The following is a 24077-nucleotide window of genomic DNA, read 5'->3' as shown; positions in this document are numbered from 1 at the left end:
TTGATAACTAATTGAAGGCTAGCAGCCTCCTTCTCCCTAGCCATTGTCGCAGATTAAACCAGACTGTCTGCAGCCTCAGTGTCGTATTCTACCTAACAGCATAAACTGTTCTATCTGTTCCACGGTGACGCATTATATCTCATCATCATCATCATCATCATCATAGGCGGTCCCTCGAAAGAGGATGACTTGCTTCCACGAGTTCACGGGTGTTTCGATGAAGGACCCGATGTTTCAGTCCTGAACTCCAATTGAGAGGGTGGAAGATGCCTGTGCGTGAATTTTTTTAACGTGTGGTGACCGTTTCACACCAGTAACCACACGGGCTTGGCAGAACTAGGTCTTGGTCCAGTGGCAAGGATTAACCAAGATGACTGGAGACCTGCTCTGCTGCACAGACCAGCGCGCACACATCGCAGTGTGGGCTGGCCTTTGCTGCCCTTGGCTCTTCTGGGCTCCGTACCCTCATCTGTCGCACCTCCGCCGTGATCTCTCGCCGCTCCTCCGCCCTGACCTTCCCACTCCTCTGTACCTGGGTCCTGCCGATGTTCCTGCCCACGCTCCAAAATGGCGACCAGGGTTTTGTTGACGTCACCCAGTCGCCTATTTGAAAATTGTCGCACACTTGGAGCAGCTCGCGCTGGAGGTTGAAGTGGTATGCAGCTCCAGCTCTTTTACTTCCTGACCTGCGGAGCTGTTCTCTCACAGTCGAGGGGTCACGATGTTCCAGGGCCCACGGCTTCAGCTCTTTTACAGCCCGACCTGCGAAGCTATTCTCTCGCAGGTCGGGGGGCCACGCATTATATCTAATGTAATCACAAAAGTTGAAGTGTAGTTTTCTTTTTTCTTCTGACTTTTTCATGGATATCAAAGAGATTACACACCAGCAAAATAGTGCTGAACCTTGCAATATTGCTTTAATATCTTTTAAGCTTTTTCATGAAACTTAATGTCATTTTGTTTCAGTGAAATGGTTATACGGTATTCTGAGGATAAGTTATAGCAGTGAAAGACGCATGAAGCTCCTTGTTATGACACCTTGTATTGCATTTTGTTTTGACAGCTATGGGAGACCAATAAAGTGCATAGTTCCTCTGCTGTTTCCTTGGTCCGAGATATGGATGCAGTCTTTCAACAGGGCGAAGTCATTATTTTAGTATCTGACAATAAAAAATGTTTACAAGTAAGCAATCTTTTTTCCTAATGGAAAGATCATGTTTTGGTCTCACAATCGCTCCCAGGATTTTTGAATTAAGCAGCTCTTCTCAGAATGAAGCACTATATTAAATGCATTTGAACAAGTGCACTACATATTTAATACTGAGTTTCCCCATTTGGTGTTTGAGAAAGAAAGTGAGGGCTATTAAAATCTTCAAATTAACAAAAAAAATTACAACCTACCTACTGAGCATGTTTTCAGTTGCTTTGTTGTCTGCCCTCTATATACAGAACTGTCGTATTGGCATCGAGACTCTATATAGGGAAACAAAATGCAGGAAAAATTAAAGGTGTGCAAAAAAGCAATGGAAGGAAAGTTGAGGTGGAAATGAGAGGTTAAATTTGAAGGTCAGATTTGCCGCTGGGGCTGATGTACAGAACATTCACAAAGATACATGTGGAGATACAAAAACCGATAATGATGGAAATACACAGCTTTCAGTCATACAGCCCTTCATTAGAATTGAAAGATGAACAAGCATTTTAAAAGAATCAGAACAAAGGGGAGGACAAGAAAGGAATCAGAAACAAAAATAAATCTTTAAAGAAATCCAAGAGAGTGAGACTTAGATGAAGTGTTAACGATATTGTCAAAGCAAAAGCTTGTGAACAGCCAAGGTCGTGGGAGGCAACCCAATGAAGAGACAAAGAGATTGGAGACACAGAGCAAGTCTGAAAAAACAGAAGGTAGCAAAATAAGGTGCAATCCTGGCCCCTAAAAGAGGCAAAATCGAGCCCCCACCAAGAGTGAAGACTTCCTCCACCGGCACTCTGTGCTGATGAAGGGATTCCACCCCCACGCATCAACCTGCCCTCATTTATACCACTCCCTGGGTATGAAAATAGTTCAAGTATGTTTAACACCTGAAATTGTGGCTAGTGGAAGACGAATTTTACATTAAATGGTTCTTGGGCTGCAGAACTGGACACCTTGTATACAAATTAATATGAACGCATTTTTGAATTCTTTGAGCCAATTATGATATGAAATAATATGGTTCCATTCTTATCTATCTAATCGTAGCCAGATAATCACTTGCAATAGCTTCTCTTCTCACACCCACACAACTATCTCTGGTGTTCCCCCAAGGATCTATCCTTGGTTCCCCTCCTATTTCTCATCTATATGCTGCCCCTCGACGATATCATCCGAAAACACAGTGTCAGTTTCCACATGTACGCTGACGACACCCAGCTCTACCTCACCACCAATTCTCTCGACACCTCCACTGATTCTAAATAGTCAGACTGCTTGTCCGATTTCCAGTACTGGATGTGCAGAAATTTCCTCCATCTAAATATTGGGCAGACTGAAGCCATTTTCTTTGGTCTCTGCCACAAATTCTGTTTCCTAGCCACTGACTCCATCCCCCTCCCTGGCTACTGTCTGAGGCTGAACTCGACTGTTCACAACTAATACCAAAGCAAAATACTTCACAACCTTGGTGTCATATTTCACCCTAAAATAAACTTCTGGCCACATATCCATGCCAACACTAAGACCGCCTATTTCCACCTCCGGAACATCATCCAAATCTGCTCCTGTCTCAGCTCATCCACTGCTGAAACCCTCATTCATGCCTTTGTTACCTCTAGACTTGACTATTCAAACGCACCACTGACCAACCTCCCACATTCTACACTCCGTAAACTTGAGGTCATCCAAAATTCTGCTGCCCGTGTCCTAACTCGCAACAAGTCCCGTTCACCTTTCACCCCTGTGCTCGCTGACCTACATTGGCTCCTGGTTAAGCAACGCCACGATTTATTAAATTCTCAGCCTTGTTTTCCAATCCCTCCATGGCCTTGCCCTTCCCTATCTCTGAAACCTCCTCCACCCCCACAACCCTCCGAGATATCTGTGCTCTAATCCTGGCCTCTTGAGCATCCCCCATTTTACATGCACAACCATTGGTGGTCATGCCTTCAGTTGCCGAAGCCCTTAAATCTGGAATTCCCTCCCTAAACCTCTCTTCCTCTCTACCTGTCTTTACTCCTTTAAGATGCTCCTCAGAACCTACCTCTTTGATCAAGCTTTTGGTTATCTGCCCTAATATCTCCTTGTGCGGCTTGGTGTCATATTTTGTTTTATAACTGTAAAGCGTCTTGGGATGTTTTACTAAGTTAAAGACACTATATAAGTACAAGTTGTTGTTGCAAATAAACTTGTGCATACGATGTAATGTACAAAGTAATATTTTTCCCATCACTTTTTCTTTGTCCAGTCATGTTGCCTCATGACCACCATCTGTTGTTGCCATCTCTCCAATAAAGTTAGTGTTCTATGTCACAATCTTTTACTTCAGTAGTTTAATCAGTTGGACTTTAATAGTTCGGTTAAGCACATGTCTATGGAATCTGTTCTGTATTGCTCCAGTCTGGCTAGGAACAGGCATTTTTACAACCCTACTGGTGTCTCCATTGTTTTGGGTGTAATTTGTCATCTTCATTTTGCCTTTTTAGATGCAAAAATAATTTCAGTATTAACTTCTAAATGTTTGTATTTGTAACAGCTAATAAATGGAAAAACCGGTAATGTAATGTCTCAGAGTGAGGTCCAGGACTCTCGTATTCGTTGTTGCTGCCTTAATCAGCACGTTAATTTGGCCGCATTTGGATGTGCTGATGGAATCTTAAAGGTATGATTGTTCGATTTAAGGTCAATGTCCTTTCAGTGTCAGTTGGAAAATATGGCTTCTGAATTCATAACCATGGCATTAATGCTCGTGTCTATTTTCTTGCTTGCAACTAAAAATTGGCTGACCTTGAAAGTCCTAAGTGATGATATTAGGTCTGAATGAGCATGTGACTCAGTGACATTCAACATTACTATAGGAAACTACCTAAGTTGAGAATCCACTCAAGATGGTCTAACAGAATCCCATAGGCTTTTAATTTGAATATATCTGTCTTGCTGAGACATTTTCATACCGGTATTCCAGATTTCTGTCCTTTGGAACATGCTATTGATTCATTTTTACAAAATTGTTATAGCATACCGGTATATAAAACCTGTAGCATACCAAATAAATTATTAATTTCACTTTATAGCAGTGTAGTTCTTGCTAAAGTTATTGCTGCACATTTTGCTATTTCACATTTATGTTGCTTTTTAAAACCACTTCTTACCTCCTTCTGTGTCTTCTCCTTCCACATGCCATTCCCCAATCAATCGGGGGAGCAGACAATCTGTTCCTGTAGTTTTGCCAGCTGCTGGGATGTGCACAAAACCAACCCAGGTTGACTATGTCCTGCTCTAATGGGCAAGATGCTGATCTGTCATTGCCCTCCCTCCATCGTACACTCTGATCAATCAAGGGAACAGGAATGTGAGCCTATATCCAAACTCTGTGTGATCCAGTGTGTTTGCTCTTGTTCAGTGCCAAATGGTTCATGCTCTCATATAATTTGAATAAGAATTCTATAGCCTGCTTGGTGACCTGATGTTTTGTTGGCTCTCGTTAGTAGCAGACTCATTGCTTAAAATTAATAAGAATCCTAATGGTCTTATTATTTCTTCCCGAAACATCTTTTTGACTGAAGTCAGAATTCTATAAAATATAACCATGAATTTCCGCAGAGGTTATGGTCTAAGTCAGCTTTCGACTTACTTTCGGTAAATTCCATACAAATAAAACTGGTAGGAGGCGAGATCAGATGAAGAACAGCAGGGCCTTATTAACTGATTAACAGCCATGACTTGTAATTAAACTGAGTACCTTTGTTAAAGCTGTAACAGACACAGGATTGTTATTTAGAGTTGCTCACACATCCAGTTGCATCCAGCTACCTGAAAGTATGTCATGTCACCATTCACAGTGTATGCTTTTTTGATTTTTTTTTTTAAACTAGTTTTGCTAACTCCGTATTCATTACTTATGCAACTCTATGAATATTTATACACATCTGTACCTTGAAAGTTGACAACTTCTTGCCAACTAAGGATATATTTAGTATGGCTTAATATGCAAAATTTAAAAGAATATTCTTATATCTTTTAGTTTTAGCTGCTCACCATTTCATCTTGTAAATTGCTTTCTTTAACTTTAATTTATTTCTGAATTTGCTGCCTAATCAACTGTAATTATCTTACTGAAACAAAATACTGTGGATGCTGGAAACCTGAAATAAAAATAACGGTACGGTAGCATAGTGATTATGTTACTGGACTAGTAATCCAAAGATGTGAGTTCAATTTATTTAAATTCAATTAATTAAATAAATCTGGAATTAAAAAGCTAGTGTCAGTAATGGTCATAATGGGGCTCAAATTTCCCCAACTCCTTTTCCTGCCACCCGAGGTACGCCGCTTTTGTCCACCTCCAAGCACACCAAAAATCTTCCTCCCGATTCTGGCCGCTCGCCAACCTCTCCTCGGTGGTGGCGCAGTGTGGCCCAGTGGATGGGAGGGCGAAGCCAGGTCCTGGCGCTGAAAACAGTGCCGGGACCTCTGCACATGCGCGCTAGAGTCTACGCGCATGTGCAGTAGCTCCTGGCAGGCCGAATCTGTGATTGCGCGCTGCAGGCTGTGTGGGAGGGGCCCGAAGCACGCCGTCCCTAGCCCTGGCCGAATGGGCTCCCTCATCGGTGGCCCGCTGCGTTCCCTAAGGTAGGACTTCTATTTTTTATTTGCTATTTACTGATTGATTGATTGCTTATTATTTTGGTCTTGGTGCTTTAGGTGCAGGGTTCCTTCTATTTTTTTATTTGTTAATTAATTTCTTATTACTTTTTGTGCTTGGTGCAAATGTACTGCTTTGCTTAGTGCTTGGTGCTGTAAATGTATTTATGTTTCTTTAATGTTGTGAAGGTGTTTCATGCTTTGCGAGATCCTCTTCCTCTTTCACGTTGTCCTTCATGTGCTCTGTTTTATTCCGTCAGTCCTGCTTTGTAACCATTCATGTTTATGGTGTATATCTTGTATACTATGATCAATATAGCTTTGATAATTATCTCTACTCCGCTATAATTGTGGATGAACTGCAAGGCCACTTACTGGTTTAATTTTAGCGTCTGTTATGAGGAAGCTACTAGAATCTGCCATTAAGCAAATATGAGCTGATCAGAGAGAGCCAGCGTGACTTTGTTAAAGGCAAGTCATGTCTGACTAATATGAACTTTTTTGAGGTCACTAATAAGGTGGACAAAGGCATGTACATAGATTGTATATGGAGTGTATATGGATTATCGATGTGGACTTCCAGATGGCATTCGATAAGGTTCCACACAAAAGATTATTGCCAAAAATGAGAGTGCATGGAATTGGAGGTAGCCTTTTGACTTGGCTTGGGAATTGGTTGGCAGGTAGGAGACAGAGTGTGGAATAATGAGTATTTAATTAGATTGGCAGGAGGTGGCAAGTGGTGTTCCCCAGTGATCTGTTCCGGGGCCTCAACATTTCACAATCTTTATTAATGATTTGGATGCAGGAATAAGGAGTTGTAGGTCCAAGTTTGCAGATGACACTAAATTTGGAGTGAATAGTGCAGATGGGAGCAGAAAGTTGCAAAGGAACATACACAGATTAAGGTGGTGGGCAAAACAATGCCAGATGGAATTTAAGGTCATCTACTTTGCACCTAAGAAAGATAAATCGGTGTATTTTCCAAAGGATGCATTTATTTGTACTAACTGAAATGCAGCTGTTTCTCTGGCTCTCCAGACCTATTGCTGATTGATCCCTTGGAGGATAAGCCACACCCTGACGTTCCACTGGAACCACCCAGCCCAAGTTCTGATTGACAATCTGCCAAGCAGTCTCCCTCCCTCCCCCCCCCCCCCCCCTTTCAAGCACTCTCCCCACCTGCCGCCTACTCTCCCCACCTCTCGCTCTCCCCGGACAGGTCCTGGGTGCCCATTGCATGATCGGAGGCAGCGTGTGGGTCTGGTTCCGGATGGTTTTGGGGGGGGGAGAAAGAGTGGAGGATGCATGCACAGAATGGGGTTAGTGGGAATTGCGCGGGGCAGCGGAGTCGGTGATATTCGTCCTAACTCTCGAGACACATGCGCAGAAGGGAGACTTAGTACAAAAGCAGAAAACTAGACCAGTTAGCCTAACATCTGTCATTGGGAAAATGCTGGAGTCCATTATTAAGGAAGCAGTAGCGGGACATTTGGAAAAGCATGATTCAATCAAGCAGAGTCAGCATGGTTTTATGGAAGGGAAATTATGTTTAACTAATTTGCTGGAGTTATTTGAGGATGTAACAAGCAGGGTGGATAAGGGGGAACCAGTGGATGTGTTGTATTTGGATTTCCAGAAGGCATTCGATAAGGTGCCACATAAGAAGTTACTGCACAAGGGAAAAACTCACGGGTTTGGGGGTAATATATTAGCATGGATAAAGGATTGGCTAACTAACAGAAAACAGAGAGTCGGGATAAATGGGTCATTTTACGGTTGCCAAACAGTGACTAGTGGGGTGCCGCAGGGATCAGTGCTGGGGCATCAACTATTTACAATCTATATTAATGACTTGGGTGAAGGGACAGAGTGTAATGTAGCCAAGTTTGTTGTTGATACAAAATGGGTGGGAAAACAAATTGTGAGGAGGACACAAAAAATCTGCAAAGGGATATAGACAGGCTAAGCGAGTGAGCAAAAATTTGGCAGATGCAGTATAATGTGAGAAAATGTGAGGTTATCTACTTTGGCAGAAATAATAGAAAAGTAAATTATAATTTAAATGGAGAAATCTTGCAAAGTGCTGCAGTAAAGAGAGATCTGGGGGTCCTTGTGCATGAAACACAAACAGTATGCAGGTACAGCAAGTAATCAGGAAGGCAAATGGAATGTTGGCCTTTATTGCAAGGGGGATAGAGTATAAAAGCAGAGAAGTCCTGCTACAACTGTACAGGGTATTGGTGAGGCCACACCCTGGAGTACTGCGTACAGTTTTGGTCTCCGTATTTAAGAAAGGATATACTTGCATTGGAGGCTGTTCAGAGAAGGTTCACTAGGCGATTCCAGAGATGAGGGGGTTGACTTATGAGGATAGGTTGAGTCCGTTGGGCCTATACACATTGGCGTTCAGAAGAATTAGAGGTGATCTTATTGAAACATATAAGATAATGAGGGTCTCGACAAGGTGGATGCAGAGAGGATATTTCCACTCGGGGAAAACTAAAACTAGGGGACATAGTCTTAGAATAAGGGGCCGCCCATTTAAAACTGAGATGAGGAGAAATTTCTTCTTTCAGAGGGATGTAAATCTGTGGCATTCTCTGCCCCAGAGAGCTGTGGAGGCTGGGTCATTGAATATATTTAAGGCGGAGATTGACAGATTTTTGAGCGATAAGGGAGTAAAGGGTTATGGGGAGCGGGCAGGGAAGTGGAGCTGAGCCCATGATCAGATCAGCCATGATCTTATTGAATGGCGGAGCAGGCTCAAGGGGCTAAATGGCCTACTCCTGCTCCTATTTCTTATGTTGTTATGTAGAGGTGCAAGGAGATTGGTGCTACAAGTACACACAACAACTTGCATTTACATTGTGCCTTTAATGTAATAAAATGTCCCAAGGCACTTCACAAGATCGTTCTCAAATAAAATTTGACACCGAACCACATAAGGAGATATTAGGGCAGGCGAGGTAGGATTTAAGGAGCATCGTAAAGGAGGATAGAGAGGTAGTGAAACAGAGGGGTTTAGGGAGGGAATTCTAGAGCATAGGGCCTAGGCAGTTGAAGACATGTCCACCAAAGAGGAAACGATGAAAATCGGGGATGTGCAGGTTCTTGGAGGGTTGAATTGCAGGAGGAGATTAAAGATGTGGAGTGGCGAGGCTGCCCGAGTTCCTTGAAACCACGGCCACGCACCTTACAGGGAACACTGGTCAGCGGCCACAGGGATGATGGGTGAATGGGACTTGGTGCATGTTAGGATACAGGAAGCTGAGTTTTGGATGAGCTCAAGTTTACAGAGGGTCCAAGGTGAGAGGCTGGCTAGGAAAGCATTGCAACAGTTGAGACTGGAGGTAACCAAGGCATGAATGAGGGTTTCAGCAGCAGATGAACTGGGGCAGAGGCAGAGTCGGCGATGTTACGGAGGTGGAAGTAGGTGATTTAAATAATTGAAAACTTGTAAATAGGTATAAAAAGCGATCAAATGGTTAATATAATGTTGGCCTCAAAGGGGGATGGATTGCAAAGGGAAGGAAGTTATGATTTGGTTTTTGTAGAGCTTTGGTCAGACCCCATCTGAAGTACTGCGTTCAGTTTTGAGTAGCACACCTCAGGAAGGGATATATTGGTCTTCGAGGGGATGCAGCGCAGATTCACCAGAATTATGCCATGGCTTAGACGATTAAATTATGAAAACAGGTTGTATAAACGTGGCTTGCATTCCCTTGAGTATAGAAAATTGAGCGGTGATCTGATCAAGGTGTTTAAAATGTTAAAAGGATTTGCTAGAGTAGATACTGCGAAACTAAACTGCCCCAAAAGGCTATGGATGCCTGAGATCAATAGATTTTTGTTTGTTAAGGGTATCAAGGGATGTAGAACTAAGGCAGTAAATGTTGAGGTACTGATCAGCCATGATCTAATTGAATGGCAGAGCAGGCTCGAGGGGCTGAATGGCCCACTGTTCTTCCTATGTTCTCACGAGGCAGAAGAGTCACACAACTGTCGAGTGGCAGGTCTGCCATGCTGTCGGCTCAGAAGGTGCTCAACACAGACATACCAACAAAATGAAGAGGAGAAAATACTACAAGTCCTTTGAGAAATGTTTCATTTCACTCAGTGAAAGTCTTGGGAATTTGACCTCCGTACAGATTTTACAAATTCAACCCTTAGCTGTTTTATTTGTTCCATTTGATTTTGGATAATTCAAAGTGACAAAAAGCAAGGCCTGATCCTATGTGTATTATTCTTTGTCCCAAATAAATATGTCCATATGTGAGACATCTTTAGAGAAGATTGCTTGAAGTAATACAAATAAATCGGCTTTCATAGTTCAAATAGTTTTCAGCTGAAATGCCCTTGTGAAAATCTTCTTTCTGCATCTCCATGATGAAAAGCAAGGAAATGGATTTGACTTGTATTCTGTACACCTTGCCAACAGCGAGCTAACTTTGTAACAGCAGCTTTAATGTACACTGCCAGGATTCTTTGTTGGTGTTCAAGTTGTCTACTGATTGCAGTGATATGCGACGGCCAACTACGGCCCCTTAACAATACTGCCGTTGAATGAGTGATGTTCTGAAGTTCAAAAATGAGGACACTCTAATTAGAGAAAAAAAGATCCTCTTTTCATCAAAAACCTGTCTTGAAACAGCAGTGTCTACTTAAGTGTCTGAAATAGGTTCATGGCTTTGATGTCTGAATTTGAAGCTGTAACTACATTATTTTACTTTTTAATTTTGCTGATTGTATTTGAAGTGGAATAACAGTGCTGCGGTACGTTGAGATATAGAGCTCATTGAAAATGTAACCGCTACCTCAAACAGCACGATATTTGGTGCATTGCATCACTTTGTCTTCATTAACACTGTTTAAAATAAATGATACCATAACTGTGCTGGAATATTTGAGTTGTTTAGTAAGTAAAAATGTTTTAAAAATCTGCACAAACGAACTTTTTACTTATCCAAAACTGAGAACAATAACTGACTTGTAATTTGGTTATTAGATTTTAGTGATGTGTGTGCTGGGTGGTGGTGCACCTGGTCAGGGTCAGAAGCACCTGGGAAATAGAGAAAGAAAACAAAGAGATCAGACACAGGGAGAAATAAACTAGTACTACTCACAAAACAGGCATTTTTTTTTTGCTTTTCAGAATTAATTTCTACCCCACAACTAATCCGATTAGGTGGCATTGATGTAGAGTGAAGATCTGAATGTAAAAATGTCCAATAGCTAAGCTTGTATGTGTGTATGTTTTTGCATGCATATTGATGCTTAATTTTGAGTTTTTGTTAATGGTTTCAATGTTTTTTATATGTTGATGTCATAGGTAGGCGTGAAGTCAGCCAAGTTCGTCCTACAGAACATTGGGTGGAAGAGACAGCAATTCCAGCAGAGCCTGTTGATAGCAGTAGGGCTAGAAAATGGCACAGTAAAGGTGCAGGACTAATTTAAGCACCTATAACAATTACATTAACTCTAACTATCTGCTAAAAGTTAACCCCCCTCACCCCCCCCCCCCCCCGGTCTAGTTTCTGAGTGTTGCTGAGTGCTGAGAATGCCACCTCAGTGGTTTGGGGTAAATAAATGTTTACAATTTCTTGCATTTAAGTGAAGCTGCTCTGTCAAATTTACCCAATTAACTGGGTTCAATCATAAAGAGAATAAGAAAGGATTAATTTCAAAAAACCCTGAATAGGAAATTGCTTACATTTGACAAGTTATTCCCCACCTATATAGTTTTGAAATACTTATGTCGATTTTGGGTGCTTTTAGGGATCTGAAGTGGAAACATATGCAGCAGTGAATAATTTTAAATATTTGGAGTAATAACAAACTTGTTTTGTAACCCAATTTGTTTCTCTTTGGTGGAGCGCTGGGAATTATTTTCAAATGAATGCAATGTGCTTCTCTTTGACAAAAGTTCTTTTAAAATTCTTTGGGATCTTACTTTTCTTGTTAAGTCTCTGTTTTGGGGGGAAAAAAGTCATTTTGTTTTAGTATTAATATATTACAATAATATAATTCACTAAGATTGAGCATTGTGAAAGAATCCCATGTGTCGTTTGTTCTTGACTTCAATTGCAAGCACAGGTGATCATCCATAAAAGATTTCCTCCAAGGAACGAGGATAAATAGAATAATGAATGCTGATGTGAGCAAAAGCAGCATTTAAGTGTTGCTGGTAGTGATTAGAGGCACGGAGAATAAATCCTTAATTAACGATGCAAATTTTGACCTTTCAGAAATAGAATCCTTGCATAACTATCCGGATAGTGACTGGAATTAATGTTTAATTACTTTGTTGGCAAAGATGAATCATTTTATTTTGTCACTCATTTATTTACAATGAAAGTTTGGATAACACAAACATGACAAAAACAAACAGCCCTAAAGTGTGGATTATTACTTGGTACGGTTTGAAGGGATCCAATTTTCCTTCTACCAAAATACAATTCTGAAGCGCCTAATTTGCTAAAAATGTATTTGTTTTGGAAATATTCATTAGCTGCTACATAAAAGGTTATTGCACAAGATAAAGGTTATTGGGGTTGGGGGTAATATATTAGCATGGACAGAGGATTGGCTAACTAACAGAAAACAGAGAGTCGGGATAAATGGTTCATTCTCGGGTTGGCAATCAGTAACTAGTGGGGTGCCGCAGGGATCAGTGCTGGGACCCCAACTATTTGCAATCTATATTAATGACTTGGATGAAGGAATGAGTGTAACGGAACCAAGTTTCCTGAAAATACAAAGATGGGAGGAAAAGCAATGTGTGAGGAGGACACAAAAAACCTGCAAAAGGACATAGCCAGGCTAAGTGAGTGGGCAAAAATTTGGCAGATGGAGTATAATGTTGATAATGTGAGGTTATGCACTCTGGCAAAAAAAATCTAAGAGCAAGTTATTATTTAAATGGAGAAAAATTGCAAAGTGCTGCAGTACAGCAGGACCTGGGAGTCCTGGTGCATGAAACATAAAAGATTAGTATGCAGGTACAACAAGTGATCAGGAAGGCCAATGGAATCTTGGCCTTTTATAGCAAAGGGGATGGAGTATAAAAGCAGGAAAGTCTTGCTAGAGTTATACAGAGTATTGGTGAGGCCAAACCTGGAATACTGCGTGCAGTTTTGGTTTCCATATTTAAGAAAGGATATACTTGCTTTGGAGGCAGCTCAGAGAAGGTTCACTAGGTTGATTCCGGAGATGAGGGGGTTGACTTATGAGGAAAGGTTGAGTAAGTTGGGCCTCTACTCATTGAAATTCAGAAGAATGAGAGGTGATCTTATCGAAACGTATAAGATTATGAGGGGTCTTGACAAGGTGGATGCAGAGAGGATGTTTCCACTGATAGGGGGGACTAGAATTAGAGGGCATAATCTTAGAATAAGGGGCCACCCATTTAAAACTGAGATGAGGAGGAGTTTCTTCTCTGAGGGTTGTAAATCTGCGGAATTCGCTGCCTCAGAGAGCTGTGGAAGCTGGGTCATTGAATAAATTTAAGACAGAGATAGACAGTTTCTTAACCGATAAGGGAATAAGGGGTTATGGGGAGCGGGCAGAGAAGTGGACCTGAGTCCATGATCGGATCGGCCATGATCGTATTAAATGGCGGAGTAGGCTCGAGGGGCCGTATGGCCTACTCCTGCTCCTATTTCTTATGTTCTTATGTTGTTATTTTATTTTGTTTCTGCCAAGCTACCTGAAAATAATCACTAACTTTTTTTTACCATGAAAGTTGAATTTGTAGGCAGTGAATAAATGTAGTGTTTGCTCTCATCGTCAAGTAACTGCATCACACTATTATGAAGATAATCCTGTTGAATTTTGTTTGGATTTGAACTTTGACTGCAGCAGCAAGAAACGTGTTACTGGTTAACATTTTCCCAAGATGCTTCATTTCAGTGCTCTAAGGACATTTTGCATTATTAGAAAGCAGGTTAGTCTGCTTACTAAAAGTTAATTTTGTAATTTTCTAACTTTAATATGTGCACAAAGCAGGTTGCATTTACATAAAGTTTTAAATATAGAAAATGATCTAATGTACATACAGAATGAAAGGAACAGGCATCGAGCTTTTGGGGGAGGGTGGCATCTGAAAGCTTAGTTGATAAATGTTTAGAGAAGGGTTGGAAAGGTAGGTAGTGTGGCAGAGAAATTTGGGAAAGAATGCTAGCGAGTGGAGCCGAGGCAGCTAAATATTCTGCCATTAAATAAGAACATAAGAACATAAGAATTAGGAACAGGAGTAGGCCATCTAGCCCCTCGAGCCTGCTCCGCCATTCAACAAGATCATGGCTGATCTGGCCGTGGACTCAGCTCCACTTACCCGCCCGCTCCCCGTAACCCTTAATTCCCTTATTGGTTAAAAATCTAACTATCTGTGACTTGAATACATTCAATGAGCTAGCCTCAACTGCTTCCTTGGGCAGACAATTCCACAGATTCACAACCCTCTGGGAGAAGAAATTCCTTCTCGACTCGGTTTTAAATTGGCTCCCCCGTATTTTGAGGCTGTGCCCCCTAGTTCTAGTCTCCTGGACCAGTGGAAACAACCTCTCTGCCTCTATCTTGTCTATCCCTTTCATTATTTTAAATGTTTCTATAAGATCACCCTTCATCCTTCTGAACTCCAATGAGTAAAGACTCAGTCTACTCAATCTATCATCATAAGGTAACCCCCTCATCTCTGGAATCAGCCTAGTGAATCGTCTCTGTACCCCCTCCAAAGCTAGTATATCCTTCCTTAAGAAAGGTGACCAAAACTGCACGCAGTACTCCAGGTGCGGCCTCACCAATACCCAAATGGTGCGGGAAGAGGTGTAAGGCTGGAACAGGTTAGAGGTAGGGTGGGATGAGGCTGTGGACTCAGTCAAGGTTTTAAAATTAATTCCATTAGGGAATGGAGAGCCAATGCAGGTCAGCGAGGAAGGAGATTGTTGAGAGGAGAGTATGGGACAGGTTGCAGGTGGCAGAGTTTTGAATGATTTGGAGTTTGTAAGATGGAGGCTGACGAGGAGGGCATTGGAAAAGTTGAGTCTAGAGGTGACAAAGATACGGATTAAGAGAGAAACACTTTATATAGCACCTTTCATGACTTCAGGATGTCCCAAATCGCTTTACAGACAATTAAGTTGGTTTTTTAACCCATATTAGCTGTTGTAATGCAGGAAACGTGACAGCCAATTTGTGCACAGCAAGCTCCCACAAACAGCAATGTGATAATGACAAAATAATCATAGTGATGTTGATTGAGGATAAATATTGACCAGGACACTCGCCAGTATTCTGAGGCAATGGTAGTAATGTAGGACAGAAGCAGGTAATGTTGCAATGGACAGAATATGATTTAAACTCAACTCTGGGTGAACAGAGTGCCATGGTTATGTACAGCCCGGTTCAACTGGAGCAGCCAAGAATGGAGATGGTGAGAATTGCAAGTGTGACACATATTTGGGGAGGCCTGAAAACAATTACTAGCTTTGGTCTTTGTCATGTTAATTTGGAGGAAATTCTGGCTTATTTAAGACAATGTGGGACAGGTGGTTAGTCAATTGGAAAGGGCAAGGAGGGATAATCATCACTAGAAAGAATATTTTTGGCAACTTTGTCCAGGGTAGCAGGTTAAAATCCAGCCTGAATAGATTTGAACAGGGAATTGAGAGAACAGAGTGCGCAACTCGGAGGCAACTACATGTATACTGACCTTGGATAAGGAAGGGGGGTTAAACATGAGGCGCTAGTTGGAGAGGACAGAGGAATCATTGTTGGGATTTTTTGAGGATGAGGGTAATGATGTCAGTTTTCAAAGGGGGAGTGACATTGTCTGAACAGGTGGAGCCATTAACAATGTGGTGAGCTTTGGAGCCAGGCAAGGTAGTTGGTGGAAAGAGGATCAAGGGGACAGGAAGAGAAATGAGAGTGAAACAGTGGAGTGATGGTATGATGGAGGGTTGATATGAGTAAGTGATGGGTAGTTGACGGCATGGGAAGGTGGCTTCAATGATCTTAAATAATCTATGGGGATGTGGGCTGTGATATATGGATGAAGGATATTCTCCAAATGGCGTGGGACAAGGTCATGGAAGGATTCAAGGACAAAGATCCTGAAATTGATTTTTTTTCGGCACTGGGAGTTAGTGGAGCTTGGCATGCATGGTGCTGACTAGTATGCAAGAATGTGTAAAGGAGAGCACTCAGCCAGCAAACTTCTGGATTAACTGAAGTTTGCGAAGGGAATTGCAGCCATTGATGTGGATGCCAAGGGATGAGTGTGTGCTTCGAATTCATCATGTCAGTAATCTCAGAGATAGTGATGCCACTGGAGATGGTAAGGTAATGGAAATGTTGGCAAGGGAAGAATTGTGAAATCGTTTTTACTATCGTTACATTAACTGCAATATTTGCAAGTAAATGTTTACGTAGGTATATAAATTGAACCATTTGTTTCAAAACAGTATAATCTGGAAATTGTTCATGAAATGAAATGTGAACTGCAGCATCCTCTATAAAGACTGGTAACGGTACAGAAAATATTCTTTGATTTCTATGTTTGAGGAGTGCTGTAGGGCCGATGCTTTGGTAAAACACTCGGCACAGAGCAGATAAATTGGAAAATGAAGAGGGAAAGCAATCAGGCTCTCAGCAACACTTGGCTTTTAATTGCAGCAAGCAAAACTTGCTTCTGAACTAATATTTGATTTGCACAATCCTAGCTTTTACAGTGCATCATTTAACAAACACACCGCTGCAAAATTCTCCATTTTTAGCTGTCACTTAATCATTTTTTTTAAATTCCTCCCTGCTCCTTACCCTTCATGCTGTTGTGATACAACATGTTGAATCACTGGTGTTTTTTTCCCCCTAAGGTTCTGGAGCTTCCTAGTGGCAAAATCCTGAGGACATTAATAGGCCACATGAAATGTGTGCAGCGATGTCAGTTTACATCTGATGGGAAGACACTGATTTCCAGCTCTGATGACTCCACAATAAGGGTAAGAAAAAGCTTTGTTCTGGAAGTCTTGTTCTACATCTGTATAAAGTATACCCCTTTAGACACTGTTCTGACTCATTGAACCTTATTTAATTTTTTTTTTAAGTTGAAAAAAAATTCTGTTTTCATCCTTATGGTCTGACCACTTAGCCTGACGGTGGAAAACTCGACGTTCTTATGCTCTACACTGCTGAAAGGCAAGCTTAGACCTGACATCAGGAAGCACTTATTCACTTAGAGTGATTAATACTTGGGTTCATTTTCTGGGGACTGTAGTGCAGGCAAAAACTTCGGGAATCATTCAAGAGACAGACATTGTGTTGTAGGATTAATGGGATGAGCTCAACGAGATAATTAATCTTCCTCATCTGTACTTTGAAAATATTGAATCAGAATTTTAGTTTTAATGAACTAGAGTTGCATGTGAAAGCCATCCAGTCAGTTTACCAGGAATTCACGTACCTACAAGTGACGTTCCAAAGCATTGTTACAGCTGTGGATTGAATTGGTTCTTCAGAAGCCTGTGTCGATTTGCACTCTGAAATTCTTGGAGAGGAACTAAAACCAAATGCATTGCATTAGGAAAAAAATACCTGGACAGATATTCTTTTTTATATAGAAAGCTAGGGATGATGTGAAATTCATTTGCATACTTTAAAGCACATATAGTACCAGTGGATTTCCTGTGGCTTTGCCCACAGGAAGGACAAAATGAATATCCCTCGGTGCTTTAGCTACTCTGTAGGCAAAGGAATACAGATGGGCAGCTGTTGGAATTTATTATGTTCCATCTAGCGGTAGAAGTGTGGAGCTGCAGCAATATTTGTGTCACAGGATGCTGCCCAAATAAGGAATGTGTGACGTAGATAGCAAAATTAATTTGCGGCCCCTACGAGGTGTGCACGTGACCTTGGGGCCGCGCAAGTTCTGGGTTTAGGCATGTGCTGCGCATGCGCTAAAACCTAGAACTACAGATCACACGCAACTCTACCCACAGAGACCCTTTTTTTTACAAATTCGTATAATCTGTCAGGAGGATTTTTAACGGATCGCAAGTTCTGGGTTTCAGTGCAATGCGCAGTGCATGCCTAATCTCGAAACTTGCGGGGCCCCTAGGGCATGTGTGCACCTCATACGCACCTGTAGGAGCCACAAATTCAGCCCCAATGTAATAACGTTTTTTTATGGTACAAAGTGTTAAAAACTGACATTTAGCAACCATTTTTGACCCAGTGTTTTAACACAAAAAATTGAACATTTGCTTCCTGAATTACAGGATACAGATTTAAGTTCCAGACCTGTGATCAGGCTCATCCACTTGTCTTAACTGGGCAATCTTGACTAATTGAGCATCCAGCACACCATGTTGTCTATCGAAGTGTGTCATTGGTCATCGTGCAGAAATTTGCAGCTTGAATTGGACTATCTTCTGACTGGAATGATATGTGATGAGAAAGAGAGCAGCCAGATAGCTTCATGCAAGTAAACAAAATCTATCTAAAATTGGGTTCAGAGCCAACCCATAAACTGCAGTCCATTGTGTTCCTGAATGGTAGAAAATTATCCCACACGGGGACTTAGTTCAGCTCTTCTGTTAAGGGCAATTTTGAAAATTCTAGTGTACGCCAAAAGTTACTGGACCATTAGGGAGAATGTTGTAAAATCGCAGATCATATATATATATATATATATACACACACACGGCATCCCTGATCCCAACACCATAAATATATATAGTTTTGATCATTCATCAATTCGAATGCATAAACATTACTATTTTAGATTTTTGAAATTCAAGAAATGGAAAGAAAATAAATCTGCCTCCCAATTTAGTATTGAGCTGAAGGTCTCCATACCAGTGTTCCCTCTCAGCTGCGTGTATGCATGGCCACGTCGTAATCTGCAAGGTCCTGTGCAAGTCGCTCACAAACTTTTACATTGGAAATATCACGCATGAACAGTCTGTGCAGAACATAGTGCAGCCTACAGGAAACATTGCTCCAGACTCTTCTCAGGCGGTCCCTCGAATCGAGGATGACCTGCTTCCACACCCAAAATGGATGAGTGCACAGGTGTTTCGATGAGGACCTGATATTCCAGGTTTCGAACTGCATATTGAAGGGTGGAAGATGCCTGTGCTTGGATTTTTTTTTAACGTGTGGTGGCCATTGCACATCAGCCACCACACGGGCTTGACAGAGTTAAGTCTTGGTCCAGTGGCAAGGATTAACCAAGATGACTGGAGACCAGCTCTGCTGCACGGACCTAGCACACACACATATCACAGTGTGGGCTGGCCCTTGCTGTCCCTGGGCCCCGAACGCTCGCGCCTCCTGGGCCCCCAAGGTGCTCCAGACTAATCAACTTGGAAAGTACAAAGACATTAATTTGGGTTCCGAATGATGCAGTTAAGCAGAGTCAGCATGGTTTTATGAAAGGGAAATCATGTTTGACAAATTTGTTGGAGTTCTTTGAGGTTGTAAGGAGATGAGGAAAAGTGGAGGGCAGAGAAACCCAAGGCAAAGAACAAAAAGGGCCATTGTACAGCAAAATTCTAAAAGGACAAAGGGTGTTAAAAAAACAAGCCTGAAGGCTTTGTGTCTTAATGCAAGGAGTATCCGCAATAAGGTAGATGAATTAACTGTGCAAATAGATGTTAATAAATATGATGTGATTGGGATTACAGAGACGTGGCTCCAGGATGATCAGGGCTGGGAACTCAACATCCAGGGGTATTCAACATTCAGGAAAGATAGAATAAAAGGAAAAGGAGGTGGGGTAGCATTGCTGGTTAAGGAGGAAATTAAGGCAATAGTTCGGAAGGACATTAGTTTGGATGATGTGGAATCTATATGGGTAGAGCTGCAGAACACCAAAGGGCAAAAAACGTTAGTGGGAGTTGTGTACAGACCTCCAAACAGTAGTAGTGATGTTGGGGAGGGCATCAAACATGAAATTAGGGGTGCGTGCAATAAAGGTGCAGCAGTTATAATGGGTGACTTTAATATGCACATAGATTGGGCTAACCAAACTGGAAGCAGTACGGTGGAGGAGGATTTCCTGGAGTGCATAAGGGATGGTTTTTTAGACCAATATGTCGAGGAACCAACTAGGGGGGAGGCCATCTTAGACTTGGTGTTGTGTAATGAGAGAGGATTAATTAGCAATCTCATTGTGCAAGGCCCCTTGGGGAAGAGTGACCATAATATGGTGGAATTCTGCATTAGGATGGAGAATGAAACAGTTAATTCAGAGACCATGGTCCAGAACTTAAAGAAGGGTAACTTTGAAGGTATGAGGCGTGAATTGGCTAGGATAGATTGGCGAAGGATACTGAAGGGTTGACTGTGGATGGGCAATGGCAGACATTTAGCGACCGCATGGATGAACTACAACAATTGTACATTCCTGTCTGGCGTAAAAATAAAAAAGGGAAGGTGGCTCAACCATGGCTATCAAGGGAAATCAGGGACAGTATTAAAGCCAAGGAAGTGGCATACAAATTGGCTAGAAATAGCAGCAAACCCGGGGACTGGGAGAAATTTAGAACTCGGCAGAGGAGGACAAAGGGTTTGATGAGGGCAGGGAAAATGGAGTACGAGAAGAAGCTTGCAGGGAACATTAAGATGGATTGCAAAAGTTTCTATAGATATGTAAAGAGAAAAAGGTTAGTAAAGACAAACGTAGGTCCCCTGCGGTCAGAATCAGGGGAAGTCATAACGGGGAACAAAGAAATGGCGGACCAATTGAACAAGTACTTTGGTTCGGTATTCACTAAGGAGGACACAAACAACCTTCCGGATATAAAAGGGGTCGGAGGGTCTAGTAAGGAGGAGGAACTGAGGGAAATCCTTATTAGTCGGGAAATTGATGGGATTGAAGGCCGATAAATCCCGAGGGCCTGATGGACTGCATCCCAGAGTACTTAAGGAGGTGGCCTTGGAAATAGTGGATGCATTGACAGTAATTTTCCAACATTCCATTGACTCGGGATCAGTTCCTATGGAGTGGAGGGTAGCCAATGTAACCCCACTTTTTAAAAAAGGAGGGAGAGAGATAACACGGAATTATAGACCGGTCAGTCTGACATCGGTAGTGGGTAAAATGATGGAATCAATTATTAAGGATGTCATAGCAGTGCATTTGGAAAGAGGTGATATGATAGGTCCAAGTCAGCATGGATTTGTGAAAGGGAAATCATGCTTGACAAATCTTCTGGAATTTTTTGAGAATGTTTCCAGTGGAGTGGACAAGGGAGAACCAGTTGATGTGGTATATTTGGACTTTCAGAAGGCTTTCGACAAGGTCCCACACAAGAGATTAATGTGCAAAGTTAAAGCACATGGGATTGGGGGTAGTGTGCTGACATGGATTGAGAACTGGTTGTCAGACAGGAAGCAAAGTGTAGGAGTAAATGGGGACTTTTAAGAATGGCAGGCAGTGACTAGTGGGGTACCGCAAGGTTCTGTGCTGGGGCCCCAGCTGTTTACACTGTACATTAATGATTTAGACGAGAGGATTAAATGTAGTATCTCCAAATTTGCGGATGACACTAAGTTGGGTGGCAGTGTGAGCTGCGAGGAGGATGCTGTGAGGCTGCAGAGCGACTTGGATAGGTTAGGTGAGTGGGCAAATGCATGGCAGATGAAGTATAATGTGGATAAATGTGAGGTTATCCACTTTGGTGGTAAAAACAGAGAGACAGACTATTATCTGAATGGTGACAGATTAGGAAAAGGGGAGGTGCAAAGAGACCTGGGTGTCATGGTACATCAGTCATTGAAGGTTGGCATGCAGGTACAGCAGGCGGTTAAGAAAGCAAATGGCATGTTGGCCTTCATCGCGAGGGGATTTGAGTACAGGGGCAGGGAGGTGTTGCTACAGTTGTACAGGGCCTTGGTGAGGCCACACTTGAAGTATTGTGTACAGTTTTGGTCTCCTAACCTGAGGAAGGACATTCTTGCTATTGAGGGAGTGCAGCGAAGGTTCACCAGACTGATTCCCGGGATGGCGGGACTGACCTATCAAGAAAGACTGGATCAACTGGGCTTGTATTCACTGGAGTTCAGAAGAATGAGAGGGGACCTCATAGAAACGTTTAAAATTCTGATGGGTTTAGACAGGTTAGATGCAGGAAGAATGTTCCCAATGTTGGGGAAGTCCAGAACCAGGGGACGCAGTCTAAGGATAAGGGGTAAGCCATTTAGGACTGAGATAAGGAGGAATTTCTTCACCCAGAGAGTGGTGAACCTGTGGAATTCTCTACCACAGAAAGTTATTGAGGCCAATTCACTAAATATATTCAAAAAGGAGTTAGATGAAGTCCTTACTACTAGGGGGATCAAGGGGTATGGTGAGAAAGCAGGAATGGGGTACTGAAGTTGCATGTTTAGCCATGAACTCATTGAATGGCGGTGCAGGCTAGAAGGGCCGAATGGCCTACTCCTGCACCTATTTTCTATGTTTCTATGTAGTCATACAGAGAAATAAATGCAATTATCCTGTTTTCCCCATGGGTAGAGTCATAGCCATCTTCAAACCATTCATTCTTGTCTCTCTCTACAAATTGTGAAGGAAAGGTTAATATCTTTCTAGGCATCTAGTCACGCATACTGTTCAAGATGATTCATTATGTCCTGATAACAATTGAACAAGACCCCCAGAAATGAGGTAGTTCTGATAAAACACCAGATACTAATTTCTTTACCATCTAGAGTCCATTGTCCCAGTTCCTATTGCTATCTTGCACCGACTGTTTCAAGATCTAGAGACAAAATTTTCATCAAATAGGCGCAAATCACACATCTGGCATCTCAACAGCAGTCAGCTAAATTGTGCACTGATACATTAAACCGCAAAGCATCCTGGGAATGAACAATTTAACCATTTCATTATTTCTAGCTACGATACCAATTCACAGGTCATCAACAAGTTAAAAACAAAGCTAAAAATTTAATCCTATGAGATTAAACCAAATCCTAATCCTAATATAGATACTCGAATTGAGTATCTTACATGACTGGAGAAGGCAGTTTTAATTATTGCCAGGGGCTGGGGGGGGTGGGGGCGGAGAGGGGACATGACGACGAAGCTGGGCCCCGCCAAGGACTTCGGGCAGGGCCCGCAAGCAGCCAATGCCGGGCCGCCGACGACGAGGTAAGCGGTGTCAGGCCACTTGGCCCAGGATAGGGGCGACGTCCCTTTGGCCTGGGATAGGGTCGTCGCCCGGAGACAGGACGCGCTGGGAGGGCCGGGAGCTACTGCGCATGCGCACAGCTGCTGGCACCGTTTTTGGCACAGGGCTGTAGCTCCGCCCCCAGCAGCTCCTGCTGCGTAGCGTCGAGCTGAAAATGGGTCTACAGCTATCAGAGAATCGCGAGGTAATTATTCGGCGCAATTTTTGTTCTACAAATTAGGCGGGCCTCTCCGATGTGCGCCATTCTAGTGAGGGTCCGAAACTTGAGCCCATAGTCACTGCATCTACCCCGTCAAGCCCCCTCAGAATCTTGTACGTTTCAATAAGATCACCCCTCAGTCTTCTAAACTCCAAAGTGTATAGGGCCAACTTTTCTTCATATGACAACCCCTTCACCTCAGGAATCAACCTGGTGAACCTTCTCTGAACTGCCTCCAATGCAAGTACAGTTGAACGTCCCAAATCCGGCAATCTCGGGACTGAGGCCGAGCCGGTTTTCGTGTTTTTCCGGACTTCGGAACGTGCTTCTGACATCCAACATCCAGAAATACCCGAACCCAGGTTTGGTTATTTCCGGATTTCGGAACGTCAGAAAGGGGCAGGGGGGGGTGCGGGGAAAGCTTGTTCGGGTTGCCAGCTGCATCCAGGAGGTGTTCGGGCGGGGCCCCGCTGAAGAGGTCGTCATCGGGTGGGGCCCCGCCGAAGAGGAGGTCGGGCAGGCTGGCAAGGAGGCCCCGAGGTCGGGCAGGCTGGCGAGGAGGCCCCGAGGTCGGGCAGGCTGGCGAGGAGGCCCCGAGGTCGGGCAGGCTGGCGAGGAGGCCCCGAGGTCGGGCAGGCTGGCGAGGAGGCCCCGAGGTCGGGCAGGCTGGCGAGGAGGCCCCGAGGTCGGGCAGGCTGGCGAGGAGGCCCCGAGGTCGGCAGGGTCGGCCAGTCCGGATTCAAGAGTATTTTACGGATTTGGACGCTCAACCTGTATATCCCTCCTTAAATAAAAAGACCAAAAACTGTACGCAGTACTCCAGGTGTGGCCTCACCAACGCCCT

The 24077-nt window shown here is 42.9% G+C and overlaps 1 protein-coding gene across 7 annotated transcripts in view; it reads left to right on the top strand.

Moving 5' to 3' along the window:
• apaf1 (apoptotic peptidase activating factor 1) overlaps positions 1–24077 on the top strand; it is a 250376-nt gene that overhangs the window by 135593 nt on the left and 90706 nt on the right. For 6 of the 7 annotated variants that reach the window (XM_070897457.1, XM_070897452.1, XM_070897451.1 and 3 more), the window contains 4 exons: positions 1064–1183; positions 3732–3857; positions 11172–11279; positions 16714–16839. In XM_070897457.1, the coding sequence (XP_070753558.1) occupies positions 1064–1183; positions 3732–3857; positions 11172–11279; positions 16714–16839 (480 nt within the window). The remainder of the gene's footprint in view (positions 1–1063; positions 1184–3731; positions 3858–11171; positions 11280–16713; positions 16840–24077) is intronic. The other variant, XM_070897453.1, reaches the window with a different exon arrangement.

This window comes from Pristiophorus japonicus, chromosome 13 (assembly GCF_044704955.1).
Source record: "Pristiophorus japonicus isolate sPriJap1 chromosome 13, sPriJap1.hap1, whole genome shotgun sequence".
Classification (NCBI taxonomy): Eukaryota; Metazoa; Chordata; class Chondrichthyes; family Pristiophoridae; genus Pristiophorus; species Pristiophorus japonicus.
Note: the sequence above shows the minus strand (reverse complement) of the source record. Positions and strands in the feature narration are given on the sequence as shown.